The following is a 19,286-nucleotide window of genomic DNA, read 5'->3' as shown; positions in this document are numbered from 1 at the left end:
CCCTGAAACGCAAGCAGTTTGTTTGAAACTGTGAGGGAGCACAGAGAAGCCGATCCTTCAGGAGAAGAGAAGGTGACCATCGAAGCAGCCGCTACACACACACATACACGCACGGAATTCTTTCCGTTTGGATGCCATTCAGCATCGAGAAAGATCCGGAAAATAATCTGCCAGTTCTTCTGGGAATTTAAAATTACATTCATGTGAAAGAGTTTATTTTGATGTTTTCCATCCATGTAACACTGTGACCAAATACATTTTGGTTTTGTGATTTTTCAATCAATCGCAATTAACAGGATAGCTTCTGAAGATTATTCTTCCCCATCAGTAGGATATTTTCGTATCCAATATTGGATGCATAAAACCTTGTACCTCCAACGTAACGCTCTCGTTTTCGAAGTCCCCCAAATATTCATTTATTCAATCATTCAGAATGGATTCAGATTCAACTTCAAACAAATGATCACTGAATCAACGATAGTCCTACGTCACCATTGGGGTTATACCATAGATATAACCCACTTTCTGTTTTATCTTTCGAATGAAGTGTTTATCATACCATTTCGTTCAGTTGTTTAGGAGCTATTAACGCTCAAAATCTCGGTCTCCGGCGTAACGCTTTCGTTTTCGAAACATTGATTTTACACCCCGGTATAGAAATGAAAGACGTAGTCCTACGTCAAAAAATCAGTTAACATGCGACCATAGCGCTCACCATTCACAGTTACCGTCTCGCCGTCCTCATTTTAAAAGAAATACGGCCCGATGATTCCACCAGACCATAATGCGCACCAAACAGTGACTTTTGGCGGATGCAATGGCCTCTCAACAATCACGTGTGGATTTTCTGAGCCCCATATACGGAAATATAGGGTGTTCACATAGACACTGAGCTCGAAATGTGCCTCATCGCTGAAGAAATTTTGATGCGAAAATTCAGCATTTTGCTGCTGTTGTTCGTTCACCCAATCGACGTATGCCCGACGCATTCCATGGTCACCACGCTCTAATTTTTGTACCAGTTGGACTTTATATGGATGTAGGTGCAAATCCAAATGCAAAATTCGCCACAATGATGTGTTTGACAAGCCCAATTGCTGAGCACGCCGTGGAATCGAAACATTCGGGTCATCCTCCACACTGGAAGCAACAGCAGCAATATTTTCGGCCAAACGCACATTATGATGATGCACAGGTTTCACAATATCCGCTATGGATCCAGTTTGTTCGAATTTATGCACTACATTAGCGATTGTGTGCTCTGTAAGCCGTCCATGACGACCAAAATCCGTTCGTAATGCTCGAAAAACTTTGCCGGTATTTCATCATTTTTTAATGTATAATTTAACAAAATTAACACGTTGTGCGATGCTGAAACGATCCATATCGTAAAATGGCAGACATTCAACTAACGATATGACACTTTGGTTGACAGCTATGTCAAACGGTAGTCAGCGCAGGGCTGTATACTTTCGGAAGCCCGAAATGGAAGACCCTGTATAAGAGGAAAGAAAACGAACGAGTGATAGATGAATGGTGTTGCAAGGTGAATGGTCTTCAAATTAACGAAGGGAAACAAACGATAGCCCCATGAAACAACAAAAATAAGATGTCTGTATTGTCGTTTTCATAATAAAACGCAGCATTTCAGGATACGATGGTTTTTAAATTGAATTGTTTGATTATTGATCAAACAAAATTATAATTTCATATTTTTAAGTTGAAAGTTGAGTTAACATTTCAGTAAGATGATATGTAAATCGACCTCCCCAAGAAAATACAGTCGAAAACGAAATGTTCCAAACAGTCTTGTTAAACAATAAATGAATATTCGGGTCGCTGATATGAAACATTTTTTCTATCATATCATATTGTGCTCCAGAATTTTGAGATAGGCGTTCGTGTTTTGGTATAGTTTTACTATAGCAGCTATTGCCAAACATCGCAAGAAGAGCATACAAAGCTAGTTTGTGCTGAGAAAAGTAAATCACGGTTCGAACTAAATCAAAATTTCAAAATCAATATTTGATTTGAGATATTTTTTACAAAATTCGGAGAATAATTATTTGCTAATAAATAGCATTTTATGAATGAACAGAACAGTCTTACATATCATCCCACACTTTTGACGTAGGACTACGTCTAACCGGAAGATATAGGGGGTGAAATGGAAATCTAGGCACTGAACAAGTAGGAAAAAATGCAAGATTTGGAACGCTAATAACTCGAGAATTTCTCAATAGATCGCAAAGGTTTTTGCATCAATTGATAGGAAATATATCTACGCATCTATCATAACGAATAACATTTCATTTTTCTTGAGATAAATAATTGAATAATTGTGAAATATCAAGCATTGTCAAAATACACTATGTGCCCATTTTTGATTGGTCCATTTTGTGCTCCTCAAATCGTACCGACCAAAACGGGTAACCAGAGCAGCAGCGAAAAATAGAATGAAGCACGATTGGAAAGGAAAAAGAAAAAAATGAACGAAACATTGGTCGCAGTCTCACACATGCGTAATTCTCGAGCCAGCCAGTCAGCTTAAAAATCCCCGCTCCGCTGCCGTAACGATCATTCTCATTCAAACCGTACACCACATCGGTTCGCATCACAACACATCAACAAACCAACCCAAGCAGCCATGTCTGGACATGGTAAAGGAGGAAAAGTGAAGGGAAAGGCAAAATCCCGCTCAAACCGTGTTGATCTGGAGTTCCCCGCAAGGGTAGCTAGGCCGAGCGCGTTAGTACCAGTGCACCAGTCCACCTAACCGGCGTTATATAGTTTCGGCCGCCGAAGTGATCGAGTTAGCTGGCAAAGCTGCTCGCGACGATAAGAAAACCCGCATTCGGAACAGAACACATTCGGTTCGGTGGACATCAAGACAACAGGCAGTTGCAGCGAGTGGCGAGTGGCAAACGCAATCGCAAAACGGCATCAGGTAGCAGAAGAAAAAAGTTTGTTCTTTATACAAACTGCTTTGGTGGCAAATCCAGAACAAGGCGGCATCGAGGGCGTTCGAAATGGTTTTTTTCAAAACCACGAGTACTAAGTTTCCTAAATTGGAACCATTCCATAAAACAAGGCGCTTTTCAGGGCCATTAAACCTTCCAAAAAAGAGTTTAGGAAATACAGTTCAATGCTTTCTAAAAAAATATCCAAAATAATAATAAAACACAAATTGATTTTTTCATAATTTGTTTGCCAGGATATGATGAGTTTGTGAATTTGGCAGTTGTTCTGAGCTTATTGATTTTCACCAATTCTTAAATTGCTTTTAGATTGAAAGTACAGTAATTTACACTTATCTCTACATTTAGCTAATTGGACGGACCTGTAATGCGACATATTTATTTGGACATTTTTGTAAACATAGAGTTCGGGGTCCAAATTATGACCCCACATTGAAAGTTGACACTCTACCACTGTCATCGCAAATGTTCAATTACAGGTTAAAATTACCTCCAATTCGATACTGAGTGGTGGTAATGCGACGTGCCATTGAATGTAATTTACTGTAAAATATGTCACAAGCTGGATGGGAAGAAATTTTCCAACTGTGAAAGCTGTGGCGAGTGGCAAATGCAATCGCTAAACAGAAATGTTTAGCCGAACAAGATGGGGATATCGAGTGATAACAAAACAATAAACTCTTTAGATTGAAGATAATTTTGTGATCCTGAAAAGGACCCTTTTTAGCCTGCATGTGAATCCAACGAGCGAACAAATCGTAATGAATGTATTTTTTTGCAATCGCTCCCTTTTAACGCTCATTCGTTCGTCTCGTTGGACTCGCCCCTCTGGCTGAGTCTGCCGATTTGTCTCTATCCTGTGAGTGTGTACCGCTAGAGTATAAAACACGCGGAGCCCAAAAAAATATCTTATTTTCTTTCAAACCGTAAACCCGTGTGGTTGTACGGCATCGGCATCGTGGACGTAACAAAGGAGGACAAGTTAAGGGAAAGGCAAAGTCTCACTCGAACCGTGCAGGTCTCCAGTTCCCTGTTGGTCGCATTCACTGATTGCTCCGCAAGGGTAACTAGGCCGAACGGATTGGTGCCGGAGCACCAGCGATTATAGATTTTCGGCCGTCGGAGTGCTCGAGTTGGCTTGCAAAGCTGCTCACGACAATCAGAAAACCCGCATCAAGAACAGAGCAGCTTCGGTTCGGCGCTCATCAAGGCAACAATTAGTTTCAGTGAGTGGCAAAGTGTTTCTCCGGCACGTCGCATTAAATGTAATTTACTGAACAATATGTCACAAGCTGGATGGAAAGAAATTTTTCAACTGTGAAAGCTGTGGCGAGTGGCAAACGCAATAGCTAAACAGGAAGGTTTAACCGAACAAGATGGGAATATCGAGTGATAACAAAAACATAACACCAAAGGTTCTTTTCAGAACCATCAACATATTCATAAAGAGTAAACAGTAAACTAATCCATTTTTCAGGTAGATAGGTAGGTATTCACGTAGGAGAAGAAAATAAAACAATATATTTAAAATATATATTTAACAAAAGCTGTCCCCTTTGTATAGTCCTACGTCACTCCGGTTATGTCCCCGACATTACCCACCCGTCTTTTTTTATACTTGCTTTGACATATCCCTCTACTGTGCAAAAGAGTGAGTGAACAGCTCCAAAGAACTAGTTCTCCTAAGTGAACGGTTGATCAGTGAACGGTTTATTGAAGTGAACCGTTTTGCCCACCTCTAAAGAAGAACACACGATACGAATAACGCGAAAAACGAACAGAAAAATCAAACTACGATTTCCAAGGATTACCACTGGGCTGCGCTGCGAAAGCAAAGTGAACTGGATTACTCAACAGTCCGATGCCGAATGAAAGTTTGCCTTCTTCTTCTTTGTTTTTAAAAGGCTTTAAACTTTTCATTCGTTCAGTTCATTCGCCTCTAACAAAATTTGCCTCAGCGAGATCCACTGTTTATACTCTAGCAAGTATTCCCCTTCATTCTTCTTCTTTTCCTTTGTTCACGGAGACATTAAATCCTACGATTTCCCCTTCGTTGGTCGTCGATAAGTTGCTCGTTATTGATAGCTCTGTTCGGGAAAGCACTCAAATGGACAGAACAAATGGGAAAATAGAAACACTTAAAGTTTTCATGAATTTTAACCATTTACTAACCAGGGGATTCTATTGTATGGCATATTAAACAAATCTTACGGAATTTCCGATTCGTTTAGTATGTAAATCGCCAAAATCCGTTCGCGGCAAAAATAGTTGTTAACGTTAACTTTATTTCATAAAAACTCTCATATGACACTATGACTTTATCTAAATAAAATGTTCCGAAAGCTTGTTTTCGATTTTTCAAAGAAGGGAAAGAGATTTGTAGATATTTGTACGATTATATCACCAGAATTGCACGAATTGAATAAATAAAAAAAAAATATATAGAAATCAAATGAAAGATAGTAGAAAACGTTAATTGGAAACTTTTTTTCGAGTGTGAAAAAGTTCTATTTCCATTTCCGTTAAATTTATTAATTTTCCTTCTACAACTTGTATACATTTTGGCCGATACCTTTTCTCATACTCTTTTCCGGTCAACGTAAATTTGGCTGAAGATGAATAAAAGTATTATCTATCCAATGAGTGTTATCTCAAAAATGTGTTTCGGGTCCTGTCAAATGACTTTTTTTAATTTTCTTTAAATTAATTAATTTCCCCCATACAAGTTGTGTAGGTTTTGGCCTATAACTTTTCTTAGACCCTTTTCCGACCAATGAAAATTCGGCCAAAAATAAATTAAAATATTTTTTATCGAATGAATACTATCACGAGAATATGTTTTCGGTCCTTTCAAATAACTTTTTTCAATTTTCTTTAAAATAATTATTTTTTTCTTGGCATATAACTTTTCTCAGACCCTTCCCGATTAATAAAATTGTGGCTGGAAGATAGGTTAAATATTTCTCTATCAAAAACTTCGATAAATCTATTCGAATAACTTTGTTTTGATTTTCAAAATTTTCCTATATTGGCCCATGCTCACGTTTCAGTCTATAACTTTTCTCTGTCACGATCAAGAAAAAAATTAATTATGTGGAAATATGAATGATTCAATCCTCTATCTAATGAGCATGATTTTGAAGGTTGTTACTTGATAAACAATCAATTTATTTCAATTGAAATAATTCATTATTCATTAAATCCAGCAAGACGTTGAACAGAAACTTGCACGCAACAGAAACTTTTATCCGCTAATTTCACACAAGTCCGTAAAGAAGGAACGCGAAAACGAGAAATCTCGTGAGCGGTCCGCAACGGATGGGTTGCGAAACACGAGAAATCAAGTGAGCGGTCGGTAAAGTGTTAAAAAACTGAGGAAGTTATCTATGTAGGAAATGTAGAAACAATTGAATTTCTAAAAATAACGATTTTAAAAACGACTTGATGAAAAAACTGATAAATATTCCGTCCGAACACACCAAAAATCTCGTAGATAAGGCCAAAAATAACTAAAGATAGTTGCAATGAACAATGGATACCTTACTAATGATGGGATTCGGAAATTGTCCAACGCCTTCGAAATCGAGTAGAGATTTCAACCAGCTAACGATTATGAGTTTGAGTAAATTTTCATACATAAGTACATACATTCGCCATTTTTAGAAAAATAAAAACTATTATTCTGAGAATAGATAGCAGAGATTTTAACTCTCATATGACACTATAACTTCTAAAAAGAATGTTCCGAAAGCTTGTTTTCGATTTTCAAAAGAAGGGAAAAGAGATCTGCATGGTGGAGTACGATAACGGATTTGAGTCACTGTATTTGAAAAAAAAATCAGTGTTTCCGGACCGGTTGTGTCAGTGAGCAAAAATGATTGTTTTAATTCCACGAACTTAATATACTTAACCCTTGCGGTCGCATAAATTTGGGCATGGGTGTCGTACTGGTCGGAATTATTTTTCCTTGAAAAAGCAGTGATAAATACAAGAGTATGAAAAATAAACATTGTTTTTATTTTTTTTGTAAACTATTTATATGTGTTAACTTAACAATGTGTTTTGATGTGGTGTTTTTATATAAAACTTGTATTTTTCAATTCGTGTTCGTGTGAAATCTTCCAAAACCCTCTCCAAGAGTATATCATATGAAATATAATCAACACATAATTTTAGTTTTATTATCCGTTGAATATGAGACACTTTTGACATTGATCTTATAAATGTGTAATTAATGCCTGCAATGTGTATCCGAAAAGATCAGCACTTTTCTCTTTTAACAAAAAAGGTTTTTTTACATGAGATTATTCAGATTACATAATATACTTATGCAAACAATTATTTTGCTCTTTAAAAACAACTACTTCAACCTAATTTAAACCAGTTGTTCCTCAAATACTGATTTCTGTGGTCCGAGATTATCAAAACTTTTTGCTTTAGAAGAAAAAAGATTTTGTCTCTTGAGACACTTATGCGATTATTCAAAAAACTTGAGACACTTATGCAAACAGAAGTTCTGATACTTATGAACAATCTTTTCCATCACACCAAAGTGTTACAATGATTAAATTCTGCTGTTATGTTTTTTCTTATATAGTTATATTCCTATGCATTCAACACAATGTGCGTTGTTTTGTGTGGGTAGTCTGTTTGATACTGAGTACCGTTATCTATTACTCATAGGATCATCATATTGATCCGTGAACAGGTTCACTAGACATCAAGCTTCGTTTAGGAAAAGCATATACTGATACTTGGTTGAGTAAAATATAAGATTAGCATGGTTTCTCGCTGTGATGGCTGAGAAGAGCAGACAAGCGACCACAAAAAGTTAATAGGCGTGGATTGCATTCCAATATTCTGATAATGGTTGTCATAAAGTGGGTTGAAAGGAATTGTTTACTCGAAACATGTATCACGTCAATCCATCATTCCTAGTAAAAGTTATGGGTTCCGTTTTCAACTAGCCCCGGTGTACCTTACTATGTTTTCTTTCTTTTGGTGTGATTCAAGAATATAACAAAAGAGAAATGCAGGGTCATATCAGAAGTTCCTATTTCAGACATTAAAACTGTTGTTGTTTATCCGCAGTGACCACGTCTGGTAGCGATATCCGTTTAGTGAGGCAAATCATTTTTTTTTTCAGACATGAAAGTTTTCAATTGTTCAAGTTTCAATGGAATCTTTCACTTCGTCTTATATGATAGCACGAAAAACGTAGTTCTATTTGTTACTGACCATGTTAATGACCATCAACACCACGAACCAGCTTTCACCCAGCAGCCGCTTCGACCAGCTCATCATAGTGCCGTCACTCTGGTGAACAAACGTATATCCAAACAAATCCGAATCGGTAATTCGATCACAGCTGATCACCATGTTCCTTGTTCTGCCGTTCGGCGTTCTCTGACTATTTATTATCAAAACGTTAGAGGACTTCGAACCAAAACAAACGAACTTTTTGTTGCTCTGGCTTCGTGTGATTATGACGTTATAGTCTTTACCGAAACGTGGCTGAAGAATGATATTCTTGACTCAGAGCTACCCAACAGTTATACGCTCTATCGTTGCGATCGTAATGATGCTAACAGTCAATATCGTCGAGGTGGTGGAGTACTGATTGGAGTTAAAACCGATTTTAAATGCTCTTCTGTTTCTCTCACTGGAGACGCCGCAATGGAACAAATAGCTGTTTGCATTATGTTGACTGATATTAATATTTTTGTCGCCACCGTTTATTTACCTCCGAATTCTCAGCCTTTGCTTTACGAGATGCATTAAACTTTTCTTTTTTTTCCAAAATATATATTTTTATCAAGGCTCATATGGCGTTAGCCTCACGGGACCGGGAGTTCAATACAATACAATTTTTCTTATTATCTATGTTAGTAATATGTAACCGATTACTCTCGGTTAGCTCGAGGTTAGTATTACAAGTGTTTTCGTAATTCGGATGTTGCTGTCTCCAATGCTCTGTACGTGTGCCCGACACGGGATACTTCCTATTGGGATGCAGCTGACCATTAATCAGCAACGCCCCCCTAGTCTGTACCCCATATCTAGCGTGGTGCGTCTTTCTCGACTCGAGGAATCCAGGATAGAATGGTCACTAGCCGGCGCAATCATCAGCTCGTGTAGAGTTGTCATGAGCGGTACAATCTTTGACTCTTGTTGAATGATCAGTGGACTGCACAACCTTTGGCCCGTGTATCTGTAAAGAGTGTGTGTATGTATTGCCGCGACTAAGTAAAAGTTTATCGATCGGATAGGAGGGATATAAAATGGGGACACAACGAAGGAAACATCATTAAACGTTGACATCGGCGTTTCTGAGGAACAGGTATAGATGAAACAGAAGATCAGGATCACGGCTACCTAAGATATCCCGGACGGGGATCTCCGATTGTCTGCCTTGTGCTCTCAGTGCTCTAGAGAGCTGAGAGCGAGCAGTATGGAACCGGATACACGACCAGACAACATGCTCGATGTCGTGGTAGCCATCGCCACAATCACAAAGATTGTTTGCTGCGAGTCCAATGCGATAGAGATGCGCGTTTAGGTTGTAGTGATTGGACATAAGCCGAGATATCACGCGAATGAAATCACGACCTACATTCAATCCCTTGAACCATGCACTCGTCGAGACCTTAGGGATAATCGTGTGTAACCAACGACCGAACTCATCTCCACTCCACATGCGCTGCCAACTTACGAGCGTGTACTGACGAGGAATGTGGAAAAATTCATTATAAGCAATTTGCCTTTCAAAAAGTGTGCCTTCTAAAGCGCCCACCTTAGCTAGCGAGTCCGCTTTCTCATTCCCCGGAATCGAACAATGAGAGAGAACCCATGCTAAGGTAATCTTGAATAATTTTTCGACCAAAACACTAAATAGTTGTCTTATTCTAGTTAGGAAATAAGATGAGCGTTTATCAACCTTCATTGAGCGGATTGCCTCTATTGAGCTGAGACTGTCTGAAAAAATAAAATAGTGGTCGATGGGCAATGTTTCAATGATCCCTAATGCGTAATATATCGCACCCAGTTCAGCGACATACACGGAACAAGGATCTTTGAGTTTGAAAGAGGCACTGGAATTTTCATTGAAGATGCCGAAGCCAGTGGACCCGTTTATGAATGAACCGTCAGTAAAGAACATTTTATCAGATCTAACTTTCCCATATTCTGCCGAAAATATCTGCGGAATATAATCGGAGCGTAGGTGATCTGGGATTCCATGGATTTTTTGTCGCATGGACAGATCAAAAATGACAGAGGAATTGCAAAAGTATGGGAAGCAAACTTGGTTGGAGATGCCTGGTGAAGGGTGCACGTCGTGGGTAAGGTACTCATGGTATAAAGACATAAAACTTGACTGAGGAATCAGTTGGAGTAGATTTTCGAAGTTATCAATCACCAATGGATTCATGATCTTGCAACGGATGAGAAATCTGTAGGATAATTCTGTGAACCGAAGAGTAAGCGGGGGTACTCCTGCCAAAACTTCGAGACTCATCGTATGTGTCGAATGCAAACACCCCATAGCTATACGCAGGCAACGATATTGTATTCTCTCCAGCTTGAGAATATGAATCCTGGCAGCTGATCGGAAGCAAAAACTGCCATATTCTAACACTGATAATATCGTTGTTTTGTATAACTGAATGAGGTCTCCTGGATGGGCACCCCACCATGTTCCGGTTATTGTTTGGAGAAAATTGATTCTTTGCTGGCAAAGTGTATTCCCCAGGTACATTTAGAGTCAAAATATACTCCAAGGTATTTGAAAAACATCGAGTGCTTGATCGTTTTGCCGGATAGGTGAAGCTGGAATTGGGCGGGTTCGTGCTTCCTAGAAAAAACGACCATTTCAGTTTTCTCCGTAGAGAATTCGATACCCAGCTTGAGGGCCCACGTGAACAGATTGTTCAGGGTATCTTGCAACGACTTTTGCAGAACGACGGGATTAGTACCCGTGATGGAAATAACTCCATCGTATGCAAGTTGTCTCAGCGTGCAGTCTCTAGTTAGACAATCATCTATATCATTGACGTAAAAACTGTACAAGAGGGGGCTTAGGCAGGAGCCTTGTGGTAGGCCCATAAAACTGTATCGAGAAGATTTCAAGAAAATCTTCTCGAAAAAAAAGGCCATGATTGAAAAACATGTGCTTTTCTGACAGTAAATTGTACAGGAAATTATTCAGAATTGGTGAAAGTCCACGATTATGAAGTTTCTCTGAGAGATTTTCCATGGAAACTGAATCAAATGCCCCTTTGATATCGAGGAAAACGGAAGCCATTTGTTCTTTGCGAGCAAATGCGATTTGGATTTCAGAAGATAGCAGCGCCAGACAATCGTTCGTCCCTTTACCTCGGCGGAAGCCAAACTGCGTATTTGACAGAAAATTGTTCGCTTCAACCCACTTGTCCAAACGAAGTAGGATCATTTTCTCTAACAATTTACGAATACAGGATAACATTGCAATCGGCCTATACGAGTTGTGATCGCAAGCCGGCTTGTTGGGTTTTCGTATGGCTATCACTCTCACTTGTCTCCAGTCATGCGGGACAATATTCAGCTCCAGAAACTTTTTGAACAAGTTCAGCAAACGCTGTTTTTCCATGTCGGGAAGATTCTTCAACAAGTTGAATTTAATCTTGTCCGACCCAGGAGCTGAATTGTTACATGGAGGAGGGCAATTGAGAATTCTACCATCGAAAAATTCTCATAGTCGCATTGGAGCGGAATGTCGCGTACGACGCTTTGTGCAGGAACGGAATCGGGACAAACCTTTCTTGCAAATTTGAAAATCCAACGGTCAGAGTATTCCTCACTTTCATTTGTATGGTTCCAGCCACGCATTCTCCTAGCCGTATTCCAAAGAGTGCTCATAGTTTGGCTTCTAGAGCTTGGTACTTTCGAAACCATTCCACTGATCCAGTTTTCCTGAATTTTTTGAAAGCGGATGATTTTTCAAGGTAGACCTTTGAACACTCCTTGTCCCACCAAAGTGATGGAGGACGACGTCGGAAAGTGGTAGCCGGTACACGTTTCTATTGAGCTTGAAGTGCGCTTTCGTAAATCAAACTCGATATAAAGTTATACTCTTCGAGTGGAGGAAGTTCATGCATTGAAACAATTGCTTCAGATATTATTTCCGCAAATGTTCTCCAGTCAATATTCTTCGTGAGGTCATACGAAATATTGACTGACTCACGAGAGCTTGATTCATTAGCGATCGATAAAATTATTGGTAGGTGATCACTACCGTGGGGATCTTGGATTACCTTCCACATGCAATCCAGGGATAACGAAGAAGAGCATAGAGATATGTCTAGCATGCTTGCCCGTGCAGGAGGATTGGCTATTCTGGTTGCTTCCCCAGTATTCAAAACTGTCAATTTGAAGTTGTCGCACAGATCATAAATCAAAGTGGCACGGTTGTCATCGTAGAGTGAACCCCATGCTGTTCCATGGGAGTTGAGGTCACCTAAGATTAGCCGCGGCTCCGGCAGTGCCTCGATGATATCAAAAAACTGAAGGCGGCCAACCATAGTTCTTGGAGGAATATATATCGAGGCAATGCAGAGGTCTTTGCCATTGATTTGTGTCTGGCAAGCGACAACTTCAATGCCTGTCATCGATGGGAGAGTGACTCTATAGAAGGAGTGGCATTTTTTGATCCCCAATAGTACGCCACCAAACGAGTCATTTCGATCGAGACGAATAATGTTGAAATCGTGGAAATTCAGTTCGTCGGCTGAAGAAAGCCATGTTTCACAGAGGGAAAATACATCACAGTTAGAACTATGAATTAAACATTTAAATTGATCTAGTTTAGGGATGATGCTTCTGCAATTCCACTGTATTACAGTGGTCAAATCCTTGACCTCTTGCACTGAATCAGGCATCGAGGGAAATGAACGCTGCTAAAAAACCACATTTTTCTTTCAAAAATGTTCTCACAATCGGGAGCAAACATAATACTATGCTTTTCAGAGGGTCATTTATATTTAAAGCATTTAAAATATTGTCCACCAGGTCAGAAAGCGCAAGCAAACCAGATTGTGGCTGTTGCCTCGACCGCGAAAAAGGAACAGACGTGTTGAGCTCTGCTCCGGGAAGTGCTGAGGACCCCTGGTGCGTAGAAGAACCGCTTAAACCAGGAGGTACTTGCTTCGGTCTATTCTCAGCACGTTCGATACGAGGTTTCATTCCAATTTGGGAAGTTTCGGTCTTCTTTCTGGGGAGTGATGGAAAAGAAGTAATTTTTCTTTTCCTAATGTCACCCTGCGATGTACCGGAACTTCCTGCATTGGGAGGGTCAGCAACAGGCTCGTCGTTCTGCAGAATGGAGTAGGGATTGTCCTGAGTCGTTGAAGCGGAACTCTTAAGCATTTCTGCATAAGTCCGCTTGGAACGTTCCTTTAAGGAACGCTTGAGTTTTTCCCCTCGTTGTATGTACACCGGGCATTGAGAAAGATCATGTGGAGCCTCGTCGCAATGAAGACACTTGCGCTCTTTTGCGCAAGAAGTCACATCATGACTCTCTCCACAATCTGCGCAACGTTGTTTATTGCAACAATAGACGGCCGTGTGACCGAGTTGCATGCATTTGTTGCATTTCATTACCCGGGGTACAAACAACCGAACAGGTAAACGAAGTGCACCTATTGCAACGTAGTTTTGAAGAGCGGAACCCTCAAATGTCACACGAAATTACTTGTTGGCATTAAACTTGTAAGTAGCAAATTGCTTCGACGGCACGGAATCGTGATAAGTTGGTTGTGGTAGCCGATTACAATCTGCCAAATTTATACTGGCAATATGACGGGGATATGAGCTGTTTCTTGCCAATGAATGCATCTACTGAGCCGGAGTTGGCTTTAGTAGAATCTATGTTAGTTACCGGACTGCACCAGCAAAATCATTTCGTTAACGACAATGACAGGCTACTCGATCTGGTTTTTATTAGTAGGAAAGCTAGTGCAGATATTTTCGAACCACTACTGCCGCTACTGAATGTAGATAGACATCATGAGCCGATCGTTTTGAAACTCGATGCTGTGCACAGTTTTATCGAGGAGAAGATTGATCGTTTTGATTTTCATCGTTGTGACATGATTGCACTCAATGAGAAAATCCAGCGAGTCGATTGGGAGCAATTACTTGGAATGGTATCAGTGGACGAAGCAGTTGCACGCTTTTACGATGAGCTTTTTGGAATTATTCGAACAATTGTGCCGTTGAGAAAAAGCGCAGGAAAGTCTCACAGAAACCAGCCGTGGTGGAATCCTGACCTACGTATTCTTCGAAATCGACTACGCAAAGTAAGGAAACGATTCTTCAAATGCAGAAGTGAGCAACGTAAAACTGAAATGAGTGAAGTTGAGGCCCAATACAACTCTCTGAACGCAAGATGTGTTCGTGACTACATCCGCAGTTTGATGTGAACGTGCCTCGGATGAATTTTTCAACACGCGAAGTCCAGCGCAAGCTGCAATCTATCGACGGATCAAAAGGACCTTGGCCAGATCAATTACCGCCATTTTTCATCAAATCTCATCGACTGCTCAGATATATTAGCGATATATTAGCTTAGTAGTACCTGTACGATTTTTATGTCGAAGATAGTAAATAAATAAATAAATACTTAACCATTTGTCTATACATTTTCCGATATTTCTACTAAAACTCATCATTGTACTATAAAATCATTATTAGACACAATTTTTGTTATTTTTGTTCAAATTTTGCAGAAAAAACTGTTACTCTATCAAATAGAACACACGTTCGATACAGAAGATTCAATTTTCATTATTAACATTTATATTGAAAGTGTTCATATTCTATTACTATTTTCTCCTCACAAATTGGAAATCGAAACGTCAATGCCATCAACGTGATTTGAGTGCAATAGTTCGATTCAATTTAAATACATTGAATTCTTTTTTTACGTGACTGATGCGTGCGCACAAAAAATAAAATCGCTTTAAATCATAACACGTATACTCGCACATGGTGTCATAGACCGAAAGTTGAACTACTCTGTAATTGCTATTGTATATTGTTTAGGCTTTATTGGTATTTACTTGAAAAATAATTGGTATTGAATGAAATGAAATTGAATGAAAAAAAAACTCCAGAAAATATGTTTTCTTCATATTCATTCAATTATAAAAGTCATCTAATTCAGTTTCCTCAAAACAGAGTAATTTTTGATACTCCAACACAAATAACGAAATTCGACTTTTTTCCTGTTATTAATTGAAATAAGCAACCGAATATAATTCATGAAAGTATCAAGAGCTATGAAATAACATAAAAACGTATTAATCGATTTATATTTCATTGGTGTAAGAATCAGAACATATCATAACTGCATGCTCGAGACAAACATATTTTTTACATTTCATACAGTTGTAGCATGCTATTCTTTCACAAGTGTGTATATGTGTGACCATTGTATTTGGTGAACAACTACATGAAAGTCAAACATTTGTATTTTGTATCGACGAATGTATCGACGAATAATATGTTAATCCGTTCAATTCGGTAACAAAAGGGACTAAAATCAAATGAGAATAGACCGGTAATGATCTTATGCATTATATTCGATGAATATTCCACGCCACTAACGATAATTTATACATTTCATTCAATAATATTCCAGAATATGAAAAAAGTCACTTGTCTAAAAAAATTAAACTCGCGTCGGTGTCTCTGACCGAAAGTGTTAAAAAAGTGGCACACGTCCCCTTCTTACCAACCCATGCAATACGCTAAACGATGACGAAGCTGGAGAGAATCGCAAAGTCGTAGTGTTGATGTTTCCTGAGAAATGAATGAATTTTCAATTTCTCGGTCTCACAGACCTATGCGCGAATATAGGTGTGTTAAAAAAGTCGCGTAATGCCGAGCAAATAGCGTAAATGAAAATCGCATAATTTAAAAATCAAAAAAAAATTTGCTCCATCAACGGCACGCGCCCGTCACAACCACATTCGAAAACGCGCTCGCGCAAAATAAAATCGCGTAAAGAAGAATCCAGAGCAGTTCATTCTGACGAACTATACGAATTTCAAAGCAATCAGAATTACTTACCTTAGGTTTTTTCAGAATACAACTAAATCGTCAGTGTTGTGACACTCTTATTTTGACACTGAAATATCGAAAAGTTCTCTAACACACAACATGATAGGCGAATAATTACATGCTTCTATGAAAAAAATACTATAATATAGTTTAGGTCCGATCAAAAATATCCTCCTTTCCGAAAACCTTGATTGTAGTCCGTATGTAAAATGTATCTTCTAATCGAAATTGAGTGTCGACCGAATATCTGAAAGTATACAACATTCCAATTTTGTCTGAAATAATTACGATTGTTTTGAAAATATTTTTAGGAATGCGTAAGAAGTAGCATAAACCTGACACAGTTTCCTCAACTGGAATTGATGAGACGTCCATATCTTTACTATCCGCGGCTGCCAGATATTGAAATACCAGGTAATTTAGAAAATACTGAATTAAAAAAATAAATATATAATATATAAATTGGTCATTTAAAATTAACAATTGGTATATAGTGTATTGATCCCTCGTGATCTGTGTCAATCCAATTAGTATACATTATAGCAAATTGCTAACACGTGGGAGATAAGCTAACTACATTCTCTCTGATCAATTGGGCAAACATAACAGATGTTACTAAACAGAATTAATTTGTTTGATATGGCTCCTTCCCCTATATTTTATTCTAATTTGAGGGGTTGGACATACTCCCTGCAAAAAGTCTCGAATATATAAAACAGATAAAAGAGGGTGGATTTTAGGGGAAATCGTTAGGGGTAAACGAATTAGGTGGTTGTTAATTTGGCAAACATAATTTCGAGATGTGATAAACAATTATACGCATCGTAATTGCTGATAACTATTAATTATGATGATCCAAAAATTCAGGAAAAAAGTGGATCGGCTGAGGGTAATCTTCAACTAACCAAAAGCAGCAAAAGTACAAAGAATCAGTTCTATTACTTATTTCATTGAGCGTAGCAATATTTTGTTCCAGTGATTAGCAACAGATTAGCAACAAACAATTAAACATATAGGAGTAGTGCGAATAAGACGGGCAGCGGATTTGCATAGTAACATTTTTAATTTAATATTTCTGTTAATACCTCTCGTACATGTAATTTTATAATATTTGAACCACCCTATAACAATCACGACTGGTCAGAAGCGGAAAAAAAACGAAAACCGAAAATCATAAACGATTTTGCGTTCCGTTTAATTTTTTTTTTAAATTCATTTCCTTATTGTATTTTACAAGTCCATACAATGTGCGTTTGAGGTGTGAAACAATTAGATAGATAATGGGCCTTCATTTTCAATCTTCCTCAAAATTCCCTTATCATCATGGTCTAGACCACACTGAGGTCCACTTTTTTGGCACATCTGATGATGCGGAATTTGAGTTGTTGAATTGAAGCTTCCCAATCATTTTCGTCCAATACGATCCGGTTGGCCGCGCCTGGGGTACGTTTGAGCAGCGGCGTACTGAGGGTAGATAGCGCCCCCGGCAAACTATGAAAATGGTACCACAAATCACTTTTTTCGATTTTTTCACTTGTTTTGAGATTGTGATATATTGAGGAAATTACTTACTTATATACCAACATTCACTTTGAGCAGTTTATTCGCATTGAGAATAATGAATCAGAATAATGTTCAAGATGCCTAAAGGCGTCGAAAAGTTCAGGTCAGGGAATGGGTCCTTATTCTACGTCTTAACCCTTTGAGGCACATAATTCAAAAAAATAAATAATCCATGTTGCACAGAAATTGGTGTGTGTTGGTGGTCATATAATGATAAACTTTTCCAAAGCAATCGAATATATTTCTGACATTTGCTAATTGTGTCGCCAACTACTTTGAAAAAGAAGGTTCCGAACAAAAATGAAAAAAAAATATGAACACGTAGCTATTCTAATATTTCTAAATGGGTTAAACAATGTCCCACCATGCGTTATTACGCATCAGAAAGGAGGGACATTTTAAATACCACCATGCCCCAAAGGGTTAAACACATCCACCTATGATACAAGTTCCTCTGTAGAGTGGCGAAATACGTGACATGATTTTAGTCCTTCTACTTATGTCTAGCAGCGGACTGCAGCCAGAAGCGAAATACAGGTAAACTTCGATATAACGTACATTTCACTTTCAAAATTGTGCGTTGTATCGAATTGTACGTTATATCGAAGCATAATAAAGTACTCACAAACGTAGTCTATAATACATTATTGTATTGCTGTTTTAGTAAAGTTAATGAATAACTTCAATCAGAAGACGAAGCCAGCCTTCCTCATGATGTTTCCCTTCGTACTGTTGATTAAAGCTTGATTCATTTAGAATCCGGAATCACAAAACCAGCTGTATTTCGGAATTGATTGAAGGCACAAAACTTGTTTTAGCATCACAATATGGATAATTCTTTGTTCTATCAGAAAAAAAGTATTGAAAAAAATTTTCCTTCACACTTTGGAAATGTGTACGTTATATCGAGGTAAAATGTACGTTATATCGAGTGACGTTATATCGAGGGTACGTTATACGTACGTACGTACGTCGAAGTTTCCCTGTAGTTGAGCGTATGTCCGTATGTCTACTGAAATACACAATATGACTTCTAGGAGGATTAATTGATTCCGGACACTTGAAATTAGTGCATACCATGGTTGAATAAATTTTCCGGTCTCATTCCAATTTCAGTAAAAAAAAGGCGCAAAACACTTTTTTTGTGAAACATTTGATTGATTAATTCGAAAAACAGTATTTATTGAACTACAAGAAACTGCATTTAGGTTTCGAAAAATAGATACAATCGAAGTTACTCTTACATGTCCGTTTTTCCCTCACTTCCCCTGCATTTCTATTTAAATATAACTTAATCCTCTCGTTCTGTTCCCAACGAATCACAATATACAGTCTATCGCAAAATTGAGTGCACAAATTGTTAGCAGATTAAAAGCGCTAGGGCAGGCGGCTCGGACAGTTACATGAAAACACGACTGTACGGTAGCTAACACAAGAAAAGAATGATTTTACTTTCTCTTTTATTACATAGCGGAGGTATATATATATATATATATATATATATATATATACATTTTTATTTATATGGATATGAGATATGGAAATGCGTTATTTTGCCAGAAAATCCATTTCCATTTCGAACGAACAAAGATCAATTTTGATAGCGCAAACATCGAATGGACTAACAACGCTTATTATGATGTAATT

General features: G+C 38.3%; 1 protein-coding gene across 1 annotated transcript in view; it reads left to right on the top strand.

Moving 5' to 3' along the window:
• LOC129766404 (homeobox protein Hox-C1a-like) overlaps positions 1-19,286 on the top strand; it is a 202,395-nt gene that overhangs the window by 143,838 nt on the left and 39,271 nt on the right. The window contains exon 3 of the mRNA XM_055766929.1: positions 16,388-16,490. Within this exon, the coding sequence (XP_055622904.1) occupies positions 16,388-16,490 (103 nt within the window). The remainder of the gene's footprint in view (positions 1-16,387; positions 16,491-19,286) is intronic.

The sequence above is a fragment of the Toxorhynchites rutilus genome, chromosome 2, assembly GCF_029784135.1.
Source record: "Toxorhynchites rutilus septentrionalis strain SRP chromosome 2, ASM2978413v1, whole genome shotgun sequence".
NCBI classification, from domain to species: Eukaryota; Metazoa; Arthropoda; class Insecta; order Diptera; family Culicidae; genus Toxorhynchites; species Toxorhynchites rutilus.
Note: the sequence above shows the minus strand (reverse complement) of the source record. Positions and strands in the feature narration are given on the sequence as shown.